Raw genomic sequence first — 24,585 nt, 5'->3', positions numbered from 1 at the left:
CATTTTAAAAACTTGCAATCTATACTGAAACTCTGCCCTTCTAGAGAGTATGAACAAATTAATATCTCCACCCAGTAACATATAAATACAGGTCCTTCCTTGACTTACAATAGAATTACATCCCAATAAACTCATCATAAACTAAAAATATCTTAAATTGAAAATGCATTTAATACACCTAACCTACTGAACATCATAGCTTAGTCTGGACTCCCTTAAATATGCTCAGAATACTTACATTGGCCTATACAGGAGCACAATCATTGACAAAAAGCCTATTTTATAATAACGTGCTGGATATCTCATGTAATTCCTTGAACACCATACTGAAAAACAGAATGGTTGTCTGGGTACAGAATGGTTATAAGTATATTGGCTGTTTAATGTCATGATCACATGGCTGACTAGGAGCTGCAGCTCGCTGCCTCTGCCCAGCATCATGAGAGAAAGAGATTATACCACATACCACTGGCCTGGAAAAAGATTAAAATTCAAAATCTGAAGTATGGTTTCTACTGAATGCTTATAACTTTGGCACCATTGTGAAGCCCAGAAATCCTAAGTCAAACCATCATAAGTCAGGAACCATCTATGTCTCTATTTGTTGCAGCATCAAATATATTATCTTTCTATATATATGTATATATATGAAATATACACATAAATATGATAAATATGCAAATATTAAATATATAAAAATACACATTATTTGATATATAAAATGTTGTCAAGTGGCATTCATTTGTATTTCTCTTCTAACATTGAACATTTTTATAAGTTCATTGACCATTTTTAACTGAAAAAGTCAGGTTCTGTAAGGAATATAAATTTCGGCTGTTTTGCTGATTCGTATCATCAATAATACACTTACAGAAACTATACTACCAACATTTAGCCAAGAGTCTGAGCCATAAAATTTTAAATATTGCATAAAAGCAATATTTTAAATGTCATCATGCATATGAGTTGGCATGAATGTAAAAAAAGTGGTAGAAATAAAAATGATTCAAGTTTGACTGTGATTCAGTAAGTCTGGAGTGGAGCCCAGGATTTTTCATTCTTAACACACGTCCCTGGTAATTTTGAATCAGTTGGTTCATAGAACATATAGTTAGTGAGAACCACTAACTTCAAATTTATATTAAGTTAAAATAAAAATATTCTACTTCCCAAAAGGTTCTTATCTCGGGTAAATATTTTATCTATTTTAATTTATACATGGGTGATTCTAAAATATAGCACAAACTTCAAGGGCTTCCCGGTAGTTTTAGTGCATATAAAGCCAAACTGAAGATCCCACCTCGTTCCCAAGGCATTGCTGTAGTACTTCAAAAAGCAAAGAAATTCTTGATATGATCCATTATCATCTGATTTAGATAGGGTGAGATAAAAAGAAATTACAAAATGTAAGCACATGACACGACAAATAGAAAACCTGGAAACTGAAGGATCTTCTTTCCTCTGGCTTTATTATAATCATTAGTGCTCATTCCAGTGCAGAATCTCTTGTCTGAAATGACAAGCAATCCCATCATATGAAAGGGAAAAAAATGAAGGAGAGTGGAGGGACAAATGATGACGTTCTAGCTGGGACTCGGTGGTAAGAAGAATAATGACTTCCCTCATCCTTAGAACCTGTCAATATGTTACCTTATGTGGCAAAAGGGACTGCAGATGTGATTAAGGGTAAGTCTTGGAAAGTGAAAAAATCTTTCCTGGCTGTGCTCAGAGAAAGGGAGGTGATGACAGAAGGAGAGCCAGAAAGATACTACACTGCTGGCTTGAAAATGGAAAAAGAGCACCATAAACCAAGGAACAAGGAGGCAATCTCTAGAAGTGGGAAAAGATAGTGATATAAAACACAGCCCTGTGGACACATTTTAAGATTTTAGCCCTTTGAACCTTGTGTCAAAGTTGTGACCTATAGAACTATAAAATAATATATTTGTGTTGCTTTAAGCCACTAAGTTTGTAGTGACTTTTTATAGTAGAAACAGAAAATTAACACAGGCCACATTTTAGGGCCAACACTAGTTTCTGTACACAGCTACAGGTGACAGAAAGTCTAAAAGGTTTTTCCTTCCTTCAGTTTCTCTCCATCATGGCCAGTTCATGCAAGATATGAAGAGTACTTTCCAGAAGGAACACAAGGATGAACTTTCTAAACGGATGGAGGCTTCAACTTTGTGAGTTTGAGTTTCAATAAGAATTCTAGATCTAGTTATACTGTACACATGAACTAAAGACCAGACTAAACATAAAATGAGAATCAGAAATGAGACCTGGAGCACTGATTCCATAAATGAAGAATAACTATGCAAAAACAACTGCCTTTAGCCTCTTGGAAGAGTAACCAAATGCTATGGGCCAAACTGTGTCCTCACCAAAATCATATGTTGAGGTCCTAATCCCCAATACCTCAGCATACATGAAAACAGAGTCTTTAAAGAGGTAATTAAATTAAATGAGGTCATTAGGGTGGGTCCTAATCCAATATAACTAGTGTTCTTATAAGAAAAAATTAGCACACAGATGCACACAGAGGGAAGACCCTATGGAAACACTGAAGGAAAACCAGAGGAAGAAAAGCCAAGGAGAAAGACCTTAGAAGGAATTAACCCTGTTGACACCCTGATCTTAGAAATCTAGCCTCTAGAACCGTGAGAAAATAGATTTCTCTTGGTGCACCACCCAAATCTATATAGTACTGTTATGGCAGACCTAGAAAACTAATATACCATGTAATACATGAAAGCAGTCTTGAAGACCTAATAAAACCTAGATCGGTATGTAGGGAACACAAGGAATATCTACTCATGTTTTTAATCAAATAGCAAACTTTGATATTTGTCACTTACAAAAGAACAACCAACAAATAATAAATATAATTAGTTTGAAGGTTTTGCAATGGCTTATAAAGAAAACTGAATATGGTATGTTCTGAAAAGACAACTGAAAAAAATTAAGGTAACAGAAGTAAATTGTATATAGCTACAGTTTCACAATTAACATAAAGAAAATGTGAACTGGGGATGCCTGAGTGGTTCAGTTGAGCATCTGCCTTTGGCTCAGGTGGTGATCCCAGGGTCCTGGGATCGAGTTCTGCATCAGGCTCCCCACAGGAGCCTGCTTCTCCCTCTGCCTATGTCTCTGCCTCTCTCTGTGTGTCTCTCATGAATAAATAAATAAAATCTTTAAAAAATTTTTTTTAAATCTAAAAAACGAAAATGTGACCTGTGACATAACAGATGAAAAATATGAAGGAAACACAAACATCCTACCTAAATGAATGCTTTGCTTTATTACCTAAAGAATAAGAGTATTTTTTTTTTTTTAGCCAACCATTTTATGGCTCAGTTTCATCATCTTTGGCTTTTTTATTTTTTAAGATTTTATTTTTAAGTAATCTCTACACTCAACTTGGGACTTGAACTTACAGCCCTAAGATCAAGAGTCACATGCTCTATTGACTGAGCCAATCAGACACTCAACCAGTGTCTTTGTCCTCTAAACCTCCTCTTAGTGAAAGATGTTGAGATGAAGGAAGTCAGGCAAGTGTGATCTTACATCAAGTTAAGAATGTCCTATCAATTGGCTCTTAATTTCTTTCCTATTTCCATTACTATTCAATATATGAATTTATAATGAAAGAGCAAAGTGTTTATAATTTATAAAAATGGGATCTAGTTCTCATTAAACTTTGCTGAAGTATTCTGGATAAGAAAATAAGTGGTGTTATCAATTTGTTTTATATTTTTACCATAAAATGTAAAATTGGACAGAGATTCACAAAGAGATGAGTCTAAAAGTTTTACCATAGGGGGAAAAGTTTTTACCATGGAATGTTTTTACTAAAAGCAGTTTTCCACATATGAAAGTAAAACATAAATCAGCAACATATAAACTTCATTACATTTTATACTCAGTCATATTCTAGTGAATTAAATTTTGTCTTTTTAGTAAAGCGGCAATACAAAATAAAAAGAATAAAGTGTCAGAATGAATTAAATAAGATTAAGAGTTAATAACACATCTCACTCTAAATATTTTTCTATTCTCCTTTAGGTATTATTTAAGAGCTATAAACAAAAAAATTCAGGTTAGATTGATTATAAGTTAGAATGTTATAACGTATTTTGAATTCCAATAGCTCACAAGAGAAAAACAAAGTCATGTGTTGGAGCATTTTTATTTTAAGCAACAGAAAAGTTAATCTAGAATCTAAATGGCTTCTATTCTTCCTGATATATAAGTACTTTATTGTTAATAGACTACAGTTGATTTGTGTGTCCCAAAAGTTAAGGAAATGACAAAAATATATTCTGCTTTATAAATACAGCATACCTCTATTAGTTTTTGGAAAAGACAAGGCAGATGTATACTTGTAAAAAAATCATTCTTCTGATTAACTAAATCAAATGTCACTATTTCCTTGCTTAGAAAATTTGAATACCACATAACATCAGCAGAATAAACTATTCTTGCTAATTTGCAAATGAAACAATTTTTGTTAGTTATTACAAATACTTAGGAAAACTGTTGAAATTTTAATATTTATTTTGCAAGCAGTCACCTTACTGAGGGATCTAATTTGGTCATGATAATTGTTATTTGATTTTCTTGGGTTTCATCAATAAACCTATTACCTATAAATAATGATAACTGGGTCTTTTCCAATCAGTCAACTATCCCATTTGTTTTTCTTGTCTTATAAAAAAGGCTAGCACTTTCTGAACAATCAAAGAGAATACTGATAACAAGTGTCTTGATAACTCTTTAAAAGAAAGTCTCTAAAGGGCACCCAGGTGGCACAGTCAAACATCTGACTCTTGGTTTCGGCTCAGGTCACGATCCCAAAGTCATGGGATCGAGTCCCATTTCAGGCTCTGCACAAATATGGAGTCTCCTTACAGACTCTCTCTCTTCTGCTCTGCCCCTCCCCCCACCATGTGAGCAGTCTCTACTAAAATAAGTAAATCTTTTTTATAAAAATTAAAAATTAAAATTAAAAGTAAAAGAATGCATCTATCACCATTAATTATGAAGCTGCTAATAGTTTGAATAGTTTTTGATATCAAAAGTATCCGGCTAAACTCAACAGCAAAGAAACAAACAATCCAATCATGAAATGGGCAAAAGACATGAACAGAACTCTCACAGAGGAAGACATACACATGGCCAACAAGCACATGAGGAAATGCTCCACATCACTTGCCATCAGGGAAATACAAATCAAAACCACAATGAGATACCACTTCACACCAGTGAGAATGGGGAAAATTAACAACGCAGGAAACAACAAATGTTGGAGAGGATGTGGAGAAAGGGGAACCCTCTTGCACTGTTGGTGGGAATGTGAACTGTTGCAGCCACTCTGGAAAACTGTGTGGAGGTTCCTCAAAAAGTTAAAAATAGACCTGCCCTACGACCCAGCAATTGCACTGCTGGGGATTTACCCCAAAGATACAGATGCAGTGAAACGCCAGGACACGTGCATCCCGATGTTTATAGCAGCAATGTCCACAATAGCTAAACTGTGGAAGGAGCCTCGGTGTCCATCAAAAGATGAATGGATAAAGAAAATGTGGTCTATGTATACAATGGAATATTACTCAGCCATTAGAAACGACAAATACCCACCATCTGCTTCGACGTGGATGGAACTGGAGGGTATTATGCTGAGTGAAATAAGTCAATCGGAGAAGGACAAACATTATATGGTCTCATTCATTCGGGGAATATAAAAAATAGTGAAAGGGAATAAAGGGTAAAGGAGAAAAAATGAGTGGGAAATATCAGAAAGGGAGACAGAAAATGAAAAACTCCTAACTCCGGGAAACGAACTAGGGATGGTGGAAGGGGAGGTGGGGGCGGTGGTGGTGACTGGGTGACAGGCACTGAGGTGGGCACTTGATGGGATGAGCACTGGGTGTTATTCTATATGTTGGCAAATTGAACACCAATAAAAAATAAATTTATATAAAAAAAAGTATCCTGCAAGGTTCAGTTTGCCAATATTTTATGAAGAATTTTTGTTTCTACATCTACATTCATAAATATCTACATCTACATTCATATAAGCTAAAATTTACTAAGTGCTTACAAAATGCCAATCACAATCATGAATACTCTAAGAGCATTAAATTATGACAACTATGTAAGATAGGTACTCATTTTACATGAGGAAATTAAAGCACAGAAGAGGTAAGTAACTTTTTCAAGATTATACACCTAGAAAGTGGTAAAGGTAGGAACATGGGTAAACATGAGACAAATTAGCAGTTTCTTATTATATGCTATATCTTTTTTTACCAGGTTTGGATATCAAGGTTATGTTTTCATAAAACGGAATGGGAAGCTGTAATTTTAATATGCTCTAGAACATTTTATAATGTATAGGAGCTACTTTTCCTTAAAAGTTTGAATGATCAGGGGATCCCTGGGTGGTTCAGCAGTTTGGCGCCTGCCTTTGGCCCAGGGCACGATCTTGGAGTCCTGGGATCGAGTCCCACGTCAGGCTCCTGGTGTGGAGCCTGCTTCTCCCTCTGCCTGTGTCTCTGCCTCTCTCTCTCTCTCTCTCTCTGTCTATCGTGAATAAATAAATAAAAATTTTTTTAAAAGTTTGAATGATCAAATTCATAATCTTGTATAAATTTAAAACTGAATTCTATTTGATTTGACTTAAATCTACTGAATTAGTTCATTAATTTTACTAAATTAAGTCAAATTCTACTGAATTCTAATTAATTTAACATTAAAATTTAGACCTATTTTCCCTTTTGTAGGTTTGTCTCTTCTATTTCTCTCTATTGCTTGCATAAATCTGGTGACATGGTTCATAAGCATTCAACCATTTTGGATAGAACCTCACTATTTTATCTAACAGCCTAGGAACCCCAACTAATTGTCACAAGGTGTAGGCTAGCCATGCCAGAAAAACTAACCATGTGACCTGGATTGAGGGACTTTGATTCAAATGTAATCAAACTGGTACCTGGGTTCATGTGGGCAATCAATGAATCAATCATGACTAGGTAATGGAGCCCCAATAGAAACTCTGAGCAGTGGGGGTTCAGATCAACCTCACATATTAATACCACAGGTAACTTGCCCTGTCTCTACAAAGAGGAAAATAGAAGCTTCACACTTGGAACCCTCTGAGACTCTCTCCCCTACTCATCTCTTGCTTTGGCTGATTTTAATCTACCATAACTGTGATTATAATCGTTTCGTTGAGATCTGTGCATCCTTTTAGGGAATTATCAAGCCTGAGAGTTAGCTTTGGGGAATCTCCTCCCAAACACACAGCTGGGTCTCAGAAGTGAAGACAGTTGCAAGGACTTTGTAGTTTGGCTAACTCTACACAAAACAAAGTTATCTTTTTAAAAGAAACAAATAATTTACTCTTTTTAAAATAGGAACTCTAGCTGCTCAGATATTAATATACAGTTTCACCATTGCTAAATGTGACTTATAGAAAAATGGGAGTTATAAGCAGATAACAGTAATATAGAGACTAACAATATATTGTAAATGGCAGAGAAATGGTTTGCTAATTGTCCCTTAATGGTTTGCCAAATGTCCGTATCAAAGCATTTAATATATTTTGAAACTAATTACATATGTACCTCTTTTTCTTGATTCAGAACATCTTGCTGGCAAGATCTTAAATTATTAACCCCATTATCACCTAGGTTTTGCTTAGGCCTTAACAGATAGTAGGTGCTCAATATTTATCTAATTCAATTAAATCTATAATGGAATCTTAAGAGTTTTGAAAAGGTCTCTCAAGCTAAAAACTGACCTGTCAAAGAGTTAAAATTCCACTATTCATTTTTTCCCCTAATATCTCCAAAATTCCACTGGCAATAAGCAAAAACCTCTAGAAATAACACATAGCATTTCAATAACAAGATAATGTAAATTATCAGATTATTTTCTAATTTAGTAACTTGAATACCTTTCAAATGTAGTAAGCACCAGGCATTTTTAATGAGAGAAGGGCAAAAGAAAGCAAGATTTACAACAAGGCAAAGTAAGAAATTTGATGAAGGATCAATGGATATGGATTCTATAGGCTGAGGAGGTAGAATACAGGACAGAAATGGAATAAATGTAAAAGCCCTGCATGCAAAAAGAATACTATCAGATAATGTGAGAAAACTCAAGACAACTAGCCAATTTGACAATTTTAAGACCTCTTTTCGTGAAATAAAGTATCTCCTATAACTAAATACAATCTATCAGTGCAAAATACCCAGTGTTATAGTTTCATCATTGTAACTTTCTCTATGTCGACATTACATTGACAACATCTCAATAAAAGACCCAAGTTTGGGGCTCCTGGTTGGCTTAGTCATAGGAGCAGGTGACTCTCGATCTCAGGGTTGTGGATTTGAGCCCCTGCTGGGTACGGAGACTACATTAAAAATAAATAAATAAAATCTTTTAAAAACAAGCAAAAGCCCAAATTTAAAACTGAATTCTTACATTTTTGTATGCCTTTCCCATCACTCCTGACTCCTCTTCACCTCTCCCTAGAATTCTTAAGATGTTCTACAGATTACAGAACCTGTAATGCTACAGGTTTTATTTATTTGAGATAGTGTGAGTAAGCAAGAGAACACAAGCAGGAGGAGGGGCAGAGGGAAAGGGAGAAACAGACTCCCCACTAGCAGGGAGCCTGATGTGGGTCTGGATCCTGGGACTCCAGGATCTGACCTGAGCCAAAGGAAGATGTTTAATGGACTGAGCACATCCAGATTTTGTAATTTGAAACTATACCTGATGTTATTGTAATTTATCACAGAAGAATGTTTTTAAAATATATGAAAAAATAAAGAGGAAATCTTAATGTTCAATATGCATATGTAATTTTAGGATGATTGTTCAAAGATGTCAGGTTTGATAATTTCTAAGTCATTTCTATTAGTATTGAAAAAGAATATATCAGATAAGCAGCATGCTTTTATCAAAATGTTCCCTTTATAAAGGTTAAATGAGCACTCGCATATATAGGAAGTTAGATATTATAATTTTCTCTATTAATGAATATAAAACCTGTTCAAGTTAATATTCTACTATCAATGGGTTAATTGCCTTAGGAGGGAAGAAAACAACTATAAAAACTGTATACATTCTACCTTTAATTTCTAGTATCTGTCACAATAACTGAACCTAAATATTAGCAATAAAGGATGAGCAAAAATACGTACTGATATACAACTTTAGGATTCTAAAATATTGATACAGGAATGAGAAACACTAAATTCCAAATCATCAGAGGCACCTGGGTGGCTTAGTCAGTTAGGCATCCAAGTCTCGATTTTGGCTCAGGTCATAATTTCAGAGTCCTGGGGTAGAGTCGGCCATGAGGCTCTCCACTCAGTGGAGAGTCTGCTTGTCTCCCTTCCCCTCTGTCCCTCACCACTGCTCACCTGAACACAATCTCTCTCTCTAAAATAAAACTTTAAATAAATAAATAAAAGTCCAAGTCATCTACCACAGGTTTAAAACAGGCTTCTAGAACAAGATTTCATACTGATTAAACTTAGTGAGGCCTTTGGGATTAGTTCCTAATTAGTATGAAAACAATAATTTTAAAAAAGAAACCATGATCTCCTAAAGTAAAACATATACTCTATAGAATGATGGTGTGAGTGTTCCTCAAAGGATAAAACACTAATAAACAAGCTGGTAAAAGATCAGTCACATTATTGAGAAGGAGAAGAAAAGAGGAAAAGAGAAAGAATAATTTTCTTATAATTCTTGGGGGATGAGTTTGAGGAGGGAGGGAGAACCAGACAAAAAGAAGTGAATGTTATGAAGTTCCTGAAAAAAACCTCAAAAGACAAGAATTGGTGCTGGTTTTTAAGGTGTCCAGACTGTCTTACAGACTTAAATTGTTTACCTCATTTTCTGTTCCCACATCCAGAATAACAGGCAGACATTCCTGGGGATTCATCCCTCCGCAGGCTGTATACAGCGCCAACTTGCCCACAGGGATGCCCATTCCATTACAGCCAAGATCTCCCAAGCCAAGAATACGCTCTCCATCAGTCACCACAATAGCCTAAAAGAGAAAGAAAAAGTAGCCATTAATAGACGTTTAGAAATCCAGGGGCACAATTCCTTGTCTCTGCCTTCTGAAGTTAATACTCCTGTAATGAAATACTAAGCTGTCGAAAACCAAAATTTAATATATATATCTAAGAGATTTCATATGATCTTAAGTGTGGAAGAGTGGAGACAAGGAATAAAGTTGGTATATATTTTTAAACCATTTTTTAAAAATACATATAAATGATTACTTTGATTAGTGAAGAAGAGAGGGTATAACACATAAAGATCAGAATAACTTTGTGGCAAATGGGAAGAGTACAGGGAAACAGGAGCTCAAAGTGGAAACTAAAGTGAAATGCAGAGCAGCTTTGATACCAATCCCATCCACTTTGAGCATAATTTTGGGAGAGCCCTAGGTAAATAATGCATGATTGCTATGTAGCCCCCCAATGCTCTGATGTTTAGTTTATGCATCTTGGCACCATTCTCCTATTTTCACAGCAATGTTGATCCATCCTCTTTAACTCCTCTAGCCACTGGATACTGTTCTGCCATTTTTGAAATATGCTGAGTACAGTTTGCTACTTCTCTTACCTGAAAACCTTCCACTAGACTTAATGAATTTTGTTTAGTTTCTTTCCAATAACCTTGAGTATCTATGAGACATACATTTTAATCATGAGGAGATTTTATTTCCATTTTATTTGATATCTGTATGAAATTAATGCATCTAACATCCTTATTCTATGATTCATGGCCATTATATGAATTTAAGCAAAACCAAACTTGTGAAACACAATTTGTTAGGTTCTCTTTCAACTCCTACACTTGTTTCAATTGACCCTTGGGAAAATGTCAGTCATTTGACCTTAAATAAATGGATGAATTAAATCTTCTGTTTCTTATTTGTAAAACAGGAATAATAAAGGTATTTGCAGAGGAGCTACATAAAAATAGGAACCAACTCTATTTTATTCTGCTACTACTGTACAGCAACACCATGCATAGCATTTGGCACATAGTAAACAATGAATAAACAGTTAGTTAGTTAGTTAGTTAGTTGCATAAATCTGTGATTCAATAAAACAGGAACATGATATACAAAGTATTTACCATACATAGTACCTGGTACATTACAAATTCTCAACAAATTGTAACTATTGATACTACCATCAAGAATATTATACATGGTCATGGTATTTTAGGAGAGGAATTAAGAGTATATTAGATGAACCCATCTCTTTTGTTTTATAGATTAGGAAACTGAAGATCACAGAACTGAAATCATCTGTCTAAGGTGATTTACCTGGTTAATACCAAAGAATCAGAAACTGGGTATGTTAACTCCTAATACAATGTTTTTCCCCTACACCACAGTGGAAAACATATTTTAAAATATACTTTTCAGATCTTTTTAATTTTCTGTTCACTTATATTATGCAGCTCTTAAAGAACTGCCTTAAAATAAATACACCTGAAAAGCAGGTGAAAATTATTTTTGCATACCCCATAAAGCCGACCTTTGTCAAATTTTCCATGTCTAATTGCAAAGGGTCAATAGGTTATGCTATTTTGAAGATGACAACTTGATAGCACTGGTTTAGTCAGCTCTGAAGATAAGATAAATACCACAGAAAAATGTAATTTTGTTTTTTAAATTAAAATCAAATTTTCAAAGTCCAAATACTCCAATTACATATTTGACATTATTCTATTTATCACATTATCACGAACAGAAGTACTTTTATCTATTGCTGGTAATTATACATTACTTTACATACAGGTAAAGTTTAGTTGGCCTGCATTTATTTTAAAAATATTTTTAAAAGATATTTTATAAAGAGAACATTGTTGTATAACTTAGGTATGATCTGGATAATAATTTATACAATGCTTTCCAGGTTCATTAAAGATATTTAGACCCAGGGAGTTGCTACTTGCGATTTTCATCTGTTTCAACGTTCTTGAAAAAGGGGTTGAAAGTAACAGTAATTTTCACTTATTTTTGATAGCACATCTAAGTTAAACTAAATCTATGTCTTGTATGTAAAGGAAAAATGTTACTTTAATTCACTTCTTTCTGAGTTTTATTTTCTAAGCCCTCCTTTCATCCTGAGCTATTAGTTTTGTTATATAAATATGCCATGGGCTTTTATATAGGTGGTAGTTATTTAAGTAACTTTTAAAAAAGATTTACTTATTTATTTTCGGGGAGGAGCATGCATGGGTGAGAAGGAGCAGAGAGAGAGTTCCAAGCAGGTTCCATGCCCAGCAAGGAGCGCAACATGGGGCTTGATCTCAGGACCCCAAAATCATGACCTGAGCATAAATCAAGAGTCAGATGCTCAAATGACTGAGCCACCTAGGTGCCCATGAGTAATGTTTAAACTGTTTTTGAGACATTTGCTATTTTATCTGCTTATGCCTTGTTACAAATATACATTTGTAACACTAATTCACAAACATCTCAACATTATAAATTCTAATAGTGAAGGAATCCTCTGGAAAACAAAATTCTAATAGTGAAGGAATCCTCTGGAAAACAAAAATGTGCCACCTACACAGCTTATCATTAAATTGACATTCCCTTGGCTTTTGTTTTTACCTACTTCACCTCCCACTTAAGGAAAATAAAGCATTTGGATGTCTTCCACACAATAATGAAGTTACAAAGCAGGATGATCTCAGTAAACAACCATAATTCTCTCAATAATGTCTGCATTTCAGAAATTTCATCTTCATTCTACTGTGTCAATTAATACCTAGGCATTAGCTGACTAGTAACTCTGCATGAGTATACAGGGGTTCTCCTGAACACACACAGACACCCTTACCATGTATCCTGTTTTCACTCCTTCTTTTCCTTTTCTAGGACCTGAATGCACACCTCTTGCCGCTTTGTTGCCTGATGAGTCTTCCTCAATATTACTTATAGAAAGTTACTCCTATCTATAAATATGACATTCTATCATTTCAAGTCTAAATCCCTCTGAATTTTAAGACCTAACATAATAATTTGATCACCTCTTACTTAAGCAATCTTAAGCCCACTACATTTCCATATTAACACTTAGCTTTAGTCAGGCCAGCCAAGTAATTCACTTTCTGCACAAAAACACTCCATTCTCTTCCTGTACTGGATACTTAAATTCATCTGTCCCCTTCTTAGAATAAAATCTTCTTCCCTTTCCAGTTATCAAAGGCTAAATTTAAATTCCAACTTTGGTACAAAAATTTCTTAACTATTTTGCCTTTTCTAAATGATAGTCTCCTCTGAATGAATATGGCATTAATAATTTATACCAGTTTAATTATATATTGTCTAATAATTGGTTGTCTTTGTTTCATGTGTGCTTTCTTCAATATTCTATTACAATAAAGAGCTGCCATTTAAGTGCCTATTCTGTGCCAGATATTATGCTAGGCTTTTAAAATAATACTTAGTATAGTTAGTGATGTGGGAAACAAAGGCAGAAGAAAAATTATTAAATTTCCTTATTACTTAGAGCCCACTGATAAGTCCTTGAAATACTCAGAGTGATCTTGATCTAGGAATTCAACTGCCTCGATGTTAATACTTTGCTAAGGGCAAAGGGCAATTTTAGCCCAACCCTGTAAGTCTACCTTAACATATAAAAATCCTTTAAAAATATCCTTTATCTCGGGATCCCTGGGTGGCGCAGCGGTTTGGCGCCTGCCTTTGGCCCAGGGCACGATCCTGGAGACCCGATATCGAATCCCACATCGGGCTCCAGGTGCATGGAGCCTGCTTCTCCTTCTGCCTATGTCTCTGCCTCTCTCTCTCTCTCTCTCTCTCTCTGTTACTATCATAAATTTTAAAAAAAATCCTTTATCTCTAAACCCCCCAAGATATATGTTGACAATCATCCCCCAAGTATAAAACCCACCAATATCCACCTGAAGGGTCTCACTGACTAAGGTTTTATTAGGCTGTAATAAATGACCTTTTCCCCAACAATAGCTAGCCCCCTCAAGGCTTCCAAGAGAGACTTATGCTATCCCTAACCCCCTCCCAACTTAAAATATATAATGGGCCACTCCTCATCATCTGGGGGCAGCTCTTTCTGCCCACAGGTCCTGTCCTCGTGCTTTAACAAAATCACCTTTTTGCATCAAAGATGTCTCAAGAATTCTTTCTTGGGGACGCCTGGGTGTCTCAGTGATCGAGCATCTGCCATTGGCTCAGGTCATGATCCTGGGGTCCTGGGATAGAGTCCCACAACAGGATCCATGCAGAAAGCCTGCTTCTCCCTCTGCCTATGTCTTTGCCTCTCTCTGTGTGTCTCTCAGGAATAAATAAATAAAATCTTAAAAAAAAAAAAAAGAATTCTTTCTTGGCCATATATAGGCTTCAAACACTAACATCTTTTCCTATATCAGTTAGGATCAGGAATATCAGTGAGGGTCCAATATTAAGAGTTGAAAAAATAAAAGTAGGCTACTAATGAAAATAAATGCTCAGAGATGAACTAGTAGGAAGAACACAAAGCAAGGTAACTGTGTATTGCCTAACTGTTATGATTATGTGGGTATTAATTAGTCCTCTGTACCTTAGAACTATTTCCTATAGTGACTCATTCTTAAAATCCTTTCTAGATTCCAGCTAAAATGTAAGCATCCTTCTTAGACATTTTATGCTTCACAGAATTAACACTCTGGGGTAGTTTCTGAGGACTGGATCCAAGGATACTGCAGTCTACCTAGTGGGATAAAAGGTAAGGAAGCAACTTTGGGAAGAAAAGTGAAAAAACTGGGAAGACCAGAAGTCATGAAAAACATTTTGCCTTCTAAATTTGCCTGGCATAAGCCTTAGAGAGCAGAGTGAATCAATACTAGTCATTCTAGCTCACAAGAAAAGGAATGATGCAGAGGAAGACATAGACATGGCCAACAAGCACATGAGAAAATCCTCCACATCACTTGCCATCAGGGAAATACAAATCAAAACCACAATGAGATACCACCTCACACCAGTGAGAATGGGGAAAATTAACAACCCAGGAAACAACAAATGTTGGAGAGGATGTGGAGAAAGGGGAACCCTCTTGCACTGTTGGTGGGAATGTGAACTGTTGCAGCCACTCTGGAAAACTGTGTGGAGGTTCCTCAAAAAGTTAAAAATAGACCTGCCCTACGACCCAGCAATTGCACTGCTGGGGATTTACCCCAAAGATACAGATGCAGTAAAACGCCAGGACACGTGCACCCCGATGTTTATAGCAGCAATGTCCACAATAGCCAAACTGTGGAAGGAGCCTCGGTGTCCATCAAAAGATGAATGGATAAAGAAAATGTGGTCTATGTATACAATGGAATATTACTCAGCCATTAGAAACGACAAATACCCACCATTTGCTTCGACGTGGATGGAACTGGAAGGTATTATGCTGAGTGAAATAAGTCAATCGGAGAAGGACAAACATTATATGTTCTCATTCATTTGGGTAATATAAAAAATAGTGAAAGGGAATAAAGGGGAAAGGAGAAAAAATGAGTGGGAAATATCAGAAAGGGAGACAGAACATGAGAGACTCCTAACTCTGGGGAAAGAACAAGGGGTGGTGGAAAGGGAGGTGGGCAGGGGGTAAGGGTGACTGGGTGACGGGTACTGAGGGGGGCACTTGACGGGATGAGCCCTGGGTGTTGTGCTATATGTTGGCAAATTGAATTCCAATTAAAAAAAAAGAAAGAAAGAAAGGGAGTGATGTTTCAGAAGTCACAGCTGAAGTGCCACTGTACCCCTAAAAGGCATCAGTTCATTCAATCTTACTTCTAAGACATAGCACAATGTTGCCTGGCACTTAAGAGAAAGTTAAAAAAAAAAAAAAAAGGAAGAAGAAAAGAAGAAGAAGAAGAAGAAGAAGAAGAAGAAGAAGAAGAAGAAGAAGAAAGAAGAAGAAGAAGAAGAAGAAGAAGAAGAAGAAGAAGAAGAAGAAGAAGAAGAAGAAGAAGAAGAAAAAGAAGAAAGAAGAAAGAAGAAGAAAAAAAAAGAGCCCAAGGAAGGGACAAGTATATCTTACCTTCCTTAGACAAGAAAGGCAGTGGAGCAGCACCATGTCTAAGAGTAGTAAGGGCTCTGTGGCCTGTGTTCAGTTCCCACCACCACCATGCACTGCTGTGTAGCCACCTCGCCTTCCTTTCCTCACTTGAATTATCATGATAATTACAAGAGTCAATCCAGGTAGTGTCTCACACAGAAAACTACTAAACATTCAATACTATTCTTATTTTACTCTTATTAGGTCACTGAGAGAACAGAGTCAGATGAACTACTTCAGGTCACAATGATATAGGAAGTGAATTAATAGATTTTTTTTGTCTACTTATGTATTCTTAGTGGATGATTAAACCCAACAAATGTGAAAAGGGATTTTGCTTAAAGAAATTCAGGGTAACTTCAACATTTATTCAACATTTATCATCATTTACAATGGGCAAGGAAATATTGAGAAATTATATAGAAATAGTAGGGAAACTCAGTCTCTAAATGGTACCAAAATAAAATTAAGCCAGTATGCAAACATCAAAGAAATATAAATTAGGTGACATTCACTAGAAAAGTGAGTAAATGCTGATGCAGAGAACAAAGGCAAAAAGGAAATGTAGATAAAATTAAATTTCCTTAAAAAAAAAATTAAATTTCCTTACAACCTGCAGCCCAATAACAAATAGTTGAGGCAGGCAGAGTGTGACATTCCTCCAACAACTCCCAATCTTAATGTTAATGCCTTGCTAGAGAAAAAAGCAACTTAGCCAGGCCTCCAAGATACTGTGAGTCTTCTTTAGTATATGAAAATCCTTTTGGAAACTTCCCATCTTCACCTCCTCCAACACCATAGTAGTATATAATCAATTGCTCCTCACAATCCCAGGGCAGTCCTTTCTGCTCATGGATCCTGTCCCTGTGTTTTAATAAAACCACCTTTCAGCATAAACATCTCAAGAATTCTTTCATAGCCATTGGCTTTGAACTGCAATATCTCCACACCAAATGCTATCTGGTAACATGAAAATTATCAATATGTTATAGAATAGGAAAAAGAACAAATTTGCCATACTAGAAAAACTTAGATGACTTACCTTGATGACATCTTCTGGCCATGCGTTAAGAACTGAAGCAATATGTCCTCGATCATGGATACTAATAAAGAGACCTCTGACAGAAAAGAAAAAAAAAAAAGTAGTTTTAATTTACTTCATACTTGCCAAAATATCATGAATGTTTAAATTTTTTTTTTCAGGGATGCTTGGGTGGCTCAGTGGTTGAGCATCTCCCCTTTGGATTAGGTCATAATCCCAAGGTCCTGAAATCGAGTCCCGCATCGGGTTCCCCATGGGAAACCTGCTTTTCCCTCTGCGTATATCTCTGTCTCTCTCTATGTGTCTCTCATGAATAAATAAATAAAATCTTTTAAAAAAATTTTTCCAGGCAGTCTGGATGGCTCAGTGGTTTAGCCTGATCCTGGAGACCCAGGATCAAGTCCCATGTCAGTCTCCCTGCATGGAGCCTGCTTCTCCCTCTGCCTGTGTCTCTGCCTCTCTCTCTCTGTGTGTGTGTCTCTCATGAATAAATAAAATCTTTAAAAAAAATTTTTTTCCAAATCAGTTTAATTCACTTCTGTTTTTATCAAATTCATGAAAATTATTTCCTTAAACAAATAAAAGGAATCTTATAATTAAGGGAGAAATTACTTTAAACAATGTATTGATATCTATAATAAAGGTTAGACTCATTCTTAAAATACATATCCTTGAATATTTTGTAAAGAAGCATTCACTCCATTATATGCAGAGAATTTTTTAAAAGATTTTATTTATTTATTCATAAGAGGCACAGAGAGAGAGAGAGGCAGAGACACAGGCAGAGGGAGAAGCAGGCTTCTTCTCCTTTAGCAGAAGTTAAAGGTGGTGCTAAACCGGTGGGTCCCCCGGGCTGCCCCTATGCAGAGAATTTAAACTATCAATTCCACTCATAGATTCATTTAGTCTTTTATTAAATAATATATATAAAAGCACATCGAAAAACATGAAGCATGTGTAAATAGGCATTTTCAGTTTATATTTCACTTTACTACATCCTCACCGTCTGAAGATGAGAGTCTGTATTAGAAATGGGTTAAGTGACTAATGCTGAGCAGTCCTTTTATGTGAAACATACTTGACTTTTTTTTAAGTTCAAACATCCAAGTTATAATTCTTTGATATTCAGTCTTAGTTGCTGTTTGCAATCTGTTACTTAGACTCAAATGAAGACTTTGACACTGCTCTCCTCCTATCCCCCATTTCCTAGGAAAGTGTAACAAGTAACTAAAAAAATTAAAATTAAAAATAAATCTCAGTGTCTTAATCTCATTTAAACGTTTTACTTTAGGGACACCTGGGTGGCTCAGTGGTTGAGTGTCTGCTTTCAGCTCAGGGCATGATCCCGGTCCAGTCTAGGGATCGAGTCCCTCCATCAGGCTCCCTCTCAGGAGCCTGCTTCTCCCTCTGCCTACGTCTCTCCCCCTCTCTCTGTGTCTCTCATGAATAAGTAAATAAAATCTTTAAAAAGAAAAAAAAGAGTTTTACTTTAGTATTGTTAAACGTAATTCAAATACAAAGAGCTACATACAACCAATGTACAGCTTAATGAATTTTTATAAGGCAACCACCCTTGTACATAATATCCATTTAAAGCAGAGTCTTGTCAGTATCCCAGAAGCCTTCCTCATGTTTCTCCCAATCAAAAACCATTCCCTCCTAAGAGTAACAACTATCCTGACTCTTATGGTATCATTTAATTTACAGTTCTATCATAAAATGATAAGCTACCCCTAGACACTACAATTTGTCTTCTAAAGTTTCTCATAATCTGGATTTTGCTGATTACATTCCTATGGTATAGACTAACAAACAGGTCTTTCTTCCATACTTCTTGAGAAACTGGTAATTAAATCAAAAGGCTTAATCAGATTCATATCCATTTTTTATGAGACAATTCATGGTCTGGTGTTATGAGAAGATGCACAGTACTGTTATAAGCTAGACCCCAAGACCTAACCTTTACTGCTCACCTGCTTGTACTCACCAACCTTTGTTCCACATTTTTCCTAAAGCTCATTTTTCCAGCTTATCTCTTAGGCAAATGGAAACCAAACCACCCCTTGAGCCATAACAACTGCCCTGGCAAGATCTGCAGCTGGCCCAGACCAGCCAGACCAGTTTCAACTTAAACCTTGACTTGGGCCTGCGCAGATAGACATGGAGTGACCTCTAGAATGATCCACAACCACCTTTATCTCATTAGTATACTAAAATCTCTACCCAAGGAGGAACACAAGCCTCATTTAAACAACATATAATGTGTATATGGGCATGTTTCCTTATGGCACATCTGTGACCTTATGCCTGCCACTACTTACAAAGACAAGGCTTCCCTATCTAAATATTTACCTCAACCCTAAATAAAAGAAATCCATCCACACTTGCTTGGAGAGTCATGGCTTTGGAAGCTATTCCTCAAGATCTTATTTGCTGCAAATAAAGTACTTTGTGTAACAACTCAACCTGGGACAGTTTCTGACTCACCAAGAGCAAATTCACATTGGTTTAGTTACAGTATCTTGTAGTCTTTTACATGACTTTAACAGCTGCTGATGCTTAATATCTAAATTCACTAATTCACTAGGAGTTACAACATGGAATATTCCAGTTCTAGCAATCATTCCTCATGTATTTGCTGAGACTCTTATTTAAAGACAAATTTCACCGTATCTATTGTTTGGCAAATGCAAGATTCCTTCTCTTAACAGTTTTTGAAATAAAGAACTCATTTGCGGGGCACCTGGGTGGCTCAGCTGGTTAAGCACCACACTCTTCATTTCAGCTCAGATCATGATTTCAGAGTGGTGAGACTGAGCCCCACATTAGGCTCTACACTCAGCAGGGAGTCAGCTTGAGATTCTCTCTCCCCATCTCCCTCTGCCCCTTCCCTGGCTCATGTACTCACTTGCTCGCTCGCTCCCTAAAATAAATGAATCTTTAAAAAAAAAAAAAAAAGAAAGAAAAGAAGAAGAAAACCTAGCTCATTTGCTGAAATCCTTCAAGAGTCTCCACTAACGTGTGTGTGTATATACATGCATGTGTTGTGTGTATGTTCTGGATTAATATGAACTCGTGGATTTAAACATATTTGATGTGCTTTAATCCACTGCAGTTATTTTCTTTACTGGGACTCAAATTATCCCATACTTAGCCAGTGGAAGGCTCTTCATGTTGGCCTGTGAATTCTTTTGACATGACTCTAACTTGTGGGTTTGTCTTTTTTTTTCGCTTTTTTTTTTTTTTAAGATTTTATTTATTTATTCATGAGAGACAGAGAGAGAGAAGCAGTCTCCATGCAGGGAGCCCGACGTAGGACTTGATCCCGAGTCTCCAGGATCAGGCCCTGGGCTGAAGGTGGTGCTAAACCACTGAGTCACTGAGGCTGCCCTCGCCTTTTTTTTAAAGCATGAGATCAAGACCTGAGCTGAGATCAAGAGTCAGACATTTAACCAACTGAGCCATCCAGGCACCCTATGACTATAGGTTTTGACAGCCTCCTTGTTCTCTGTTATGACAAAATGTTCCTTGTTGTCTTAGAAATGTCTGCTTCAGGCCTGAAATAATCCATTTCTCTAAGAATACCTTCTTTCTTTTATAGAAAATGGTATTTCAAGACTACAATATAGGTAATAGACATCCCATCTGCCACTAGTTGGTGAAAGTACTGTTATAGAAAAATTATAAAACAATGTTAAGATTCGCTTCCTATTTATGGCCAGAGATCTCAAACTGGCTCTCTTTTTTGAGTTTATTTATTTAAATAATCTCCACATCCAACATGGGGCTTGAACTCATGATACCAAGAGCTACATGCGTTTCCAACTAAGCCAGCCATGCATCTCACACTGGCATTCTTCTTTTACAAAGTTTGCCACTATGATTTCCTAGCAAATTCAACTTCGCAGTCTCTGAGAAGGCCATTTCACACTTTCTCATTTCTCCTCACCTCCTACACTCATCTCCCTCTCACACTCAGCTGATCACCAAATCTTAATTTCAAACAGATAGATGCAATAGGGTGAAAACTACCTCATCTTTCTAATATAAATTCTACTAATCCATCTGCATCTTTTTAAATAGGTTTTATTTTTTACAACAGTATTAGGCTCACAGCAAAATAGAACAGAAGATTCAGAGACTTCTCATAAACTTCCTGGCCCCACACATGCCTAGCCTTCCTCATTGTCAATATACCTCACAACACAGTAGGCACCGACACACCATTATCACCCAGAGTCCATAGTTTACATTAGGGTTCATGTTTAGTGTTGTACATTCTGGGGGTATGAACAAATGTATAGTGACATGTATCCATAACTAAAGTATAATACAGAGTTGATTTACTACTCTGAAATGTCCTTCCCGCTCAAACCCCTAACAACCACTGATCTTTTTTACTGTCTCCATATTTTTCCCTTGTCTAAAATGTCATATAGTTGGAATCATACAGTTTATAGTCTTTTCAAATTGGCTTTTCACTCAGTAATAAAGATTTAAGGTTCCTCCATGTCTTTTCATGGATTCACAGCTCATTTCCTTTTAGCACTAATATTCCATTGTCTGGATACACCAGTTTGTTTACTCATTCACCTACTGAAGGATATCATGGTTGCTCCCAAGTTTTGGCAATTACAATAAAGCTGTTTAAAAACATTCGTGTGAAGGTTTTTGTGTGGATCTAAGTTTTTCAATTCCTTTGGGTAAATAAATATCAGGGATAGAATTATTGTATTTAATAAAAGTAGGTTTAGTTTTGTAAAAACTCGCAAACCGTCTTCCAAAGTGGCTGTATCATTTCGCATTCCCACCAGAAATGAATGAGAGCTCCTATTGCTCCACATCATGACCAACACTTGGTGTTGTGTTCTGCATTTTGGTCATTCCAAGTAATTGTGTAGTAGTATCTCACCGTTTTTTTTAGTTTGTATTTCCCTGATGACATGCAATGTGGAACATCTTTTCAAAAGCTTATTTGCCATCAATATATATCTTCTTTGGTGAGGTGCCTGTTAAGATCTTTAGCCTATTTGTAAATTAGATTGTTTTCTTATTGATTTTTAAGTCCTTTAGCAGATACATCTTTTGCAAATAATTTCCCTCAATATGTGGCCTGTCTTTTCATTTTCATGACAGTGTCTTGTTTTTTAAAAGTAAGTTCAATGCCTAATGTAGGGTTTCAACTTGTGCCCCAAGATCAAGGGTCACATGTTCTACCGAGTGAACCAGTCAGGCACCCTGAGAGTATCTTTCATAAAGCAGAGATTTTAAATTTTAATGAAGTCCAGTTTATATATTATTTCTTCCAATAGATTATGCTGGTGGTGTTGTATCTAAAAAGTTATCACCATACTCAAGGTCATCTAGATTTTTACTATGTTATCTTCTAGGAGTTTTATAGTTTTACATTTTCCATTTAGGTTTGTGATCCTTTTTTTTTTCTTTAAGAGAAAGACCATGCATGTGTGGGGGTAGAGGGGGGTGGGGGGAGAGAGAGAGAGAGAATATTAATAAGCAGGCACCACATCCAGCATGGAGCCCAGTGTGGGGCTCGACCTCACAACCCCGAGATCATGACCTGAGTTGAAATCAAGAGTAGGACATTTAACCAATTAAGCCAACCAGGTGCCCCTATTTGTGATCCATTTTGAGTTAATTTTTATGAAAGATACATAGTCTGCTGAGATTCACCTTTTTGTATGTGGATGTCCAGTTGTTCAAACACCACTTACTGAAAAGACTACCTTTTCTCCATAGTGTTGCCTCCGTATTTCTGCCATCCCCCGTTATAGTGAAAGAAATTTTCTACTATCACGGACATCCTCTCACATGAGCTCTAGATTCTATTCCAGGTCAACTTTTTTTTTTTTTTTAAAGATTTTATTTATTTATTCATAAGGACACACACAGAGAGAGGGGCGGGGGCAGAGACATAAGCAGGCACCATGCAGAGAGCCTGATGTGGGACTCGATCCAGGGTCTCCAGGATCACGCCCCAGGCTGCAGGCGGTGCTAAACCACTGCGCCACCGGAGCTCCAGGTCAACTTTTTAAAGGTTTCACTCCTACCCATCTTTATGCTACATCACTTTCTACATCACTTTCTCTACTGGATTATTCTTATTGGCATAACAACCTGCCCTAACATTATTTATCTTTTGAAAAAACCGGATTTTTGCCCTCTATTCTCTCTTCATAGCAAAATCCTTCTAAGACTTATCTATTCTTACTGTCACTACTTTCTTGCCTCCTATTCTCTCTTCAATCTATTAATAAGGCTTTTCTCCCTCACTGCTTCACAGAAACAACTCTTACCAAAGTCTCTGATGACTCACATCTGCTAGAGGCAAAGGTCAACTCTCAACTCTCATCTTACTTGACTTCTCAACTGTGTTTGACACGGCTTTAAATATCATGTTCATAATGACTCTCAAACTTCTATCTTCAATCTAGCCCACTTCCTTGAGCTCCAAACTATAAATTTAGCCAACTAGTTAACTCCTGTCATCATTCAGGCCCCAACTCATAGCTTAGTTCTTCAGACAGACCTTTTCTGATAACAGTAAATAAAGTACCCTTCATACTAACATTTTGATCATCTTTACAGTATTTCCAAGTATCTGAAACGATCTTAAATTTTCATGTTTACTGGCCATCTCCTCCTTGCCACCACCCCACAGTACACATATATACACAATGCGACAAGTTCCTTAAGTACAGATTCTATTTTGCCCACATTTGTAACCCCAGTGCCTGCAACTGTGCTGGTACATAGTTTGTGTTCAACAATACATGCTGACTTTGGTACTGAAAAACTAAGGCTTCTATAATTAAATTTTTGAAAGTATAGAAAACATGAAATAAACCCAGACTTATACTGACTTATTAAGTAACCAAAATTATATTATGATAGTAAGTGCTACAGGCAGATTACTGATGAGTGTCTGACTCAACAAAAATATTAATTTACCAAATTGGCACTAAATTACATCCTTTCCTGGGTTATTTTTTCATATGAATTTATTTTGTTTCTCCAAAATGATAATAAGCTCTGTATAAGTTACATATTTTTTTTGGATCCCTGTCACATCCAACTATGCAACCAACAAGATCTCAATAAATTATTCTAAAATTAAAATAAAATGTATTTGGACTTTTTAAAGGCAATTTTGTTGAATTATCTAAACTGTTCTTGGCAGTACACCATTCAATAATATCTCTTGGGAACTTGTTAGTTAGCCAAGATTTTTCAAACAACACTAGTCTCAGGAAATAGTGCCATTTTTTTTAAAATGAGAGGGACAATGAATGATATTACAGTTTGCATCAATTAAATATAAGAGCCATTTGGTCACCTATAATCTCTTGCACTGAGCAGAGATTCATTTGTGACTAACATGTTTACCCCCCGCCTTTTTTTTTC

The 24,585-nt window shown here is 36.2% G+C and overlaps 1 protein-coding gene across 6 annotated transcripts in view; it reads right to left on the bottom strand.

Moving 5' to 3' along the window:
• ME1 (malic enzyme 1) overlaps window positions 1-24,585 on the bottom strand; it is a 205,756-nt gene that overhangs the window by 99,252 nt on the left and 81,919 nt on the right. For all 6 annotated transcript variants that reach the window (XM_072832217.1, XM_072832216.1, XM_072832220.1 and 3 more), the window contains 2 exons: window positions 17,164-17,239; window positions 9,911-10,072 (listed from right to left, as the gene is read on the bottom strand). In XM_072832217.1, the coding sequence (XP_072688318.1) occupies window positions 9,911-10,072; window positions 17,164-17,239 (238 nt within the window). The remainder of the gene's footprint in view (window positions 1-9,910; window positions 10,073-17,163; window positions 17,240-24,585) is intronic.

Source organism: Canis lupus, chromosome 7 (assembly GCF_048164855.1).
Source record: "Canis lupus baileyi chromosome 7, mCanLup2.hap1, whole genome shotgun sequence".
In the NCBI taxonomy this organism is placed as follows: Eukaryota; Metazoa; Chordata; class Mammalia; order Carnivora; family Canidae; genus Canis; species Canis lupus.
This window is presented reverse-complemented; position numbering and strand designations above follow the sequence as displayed.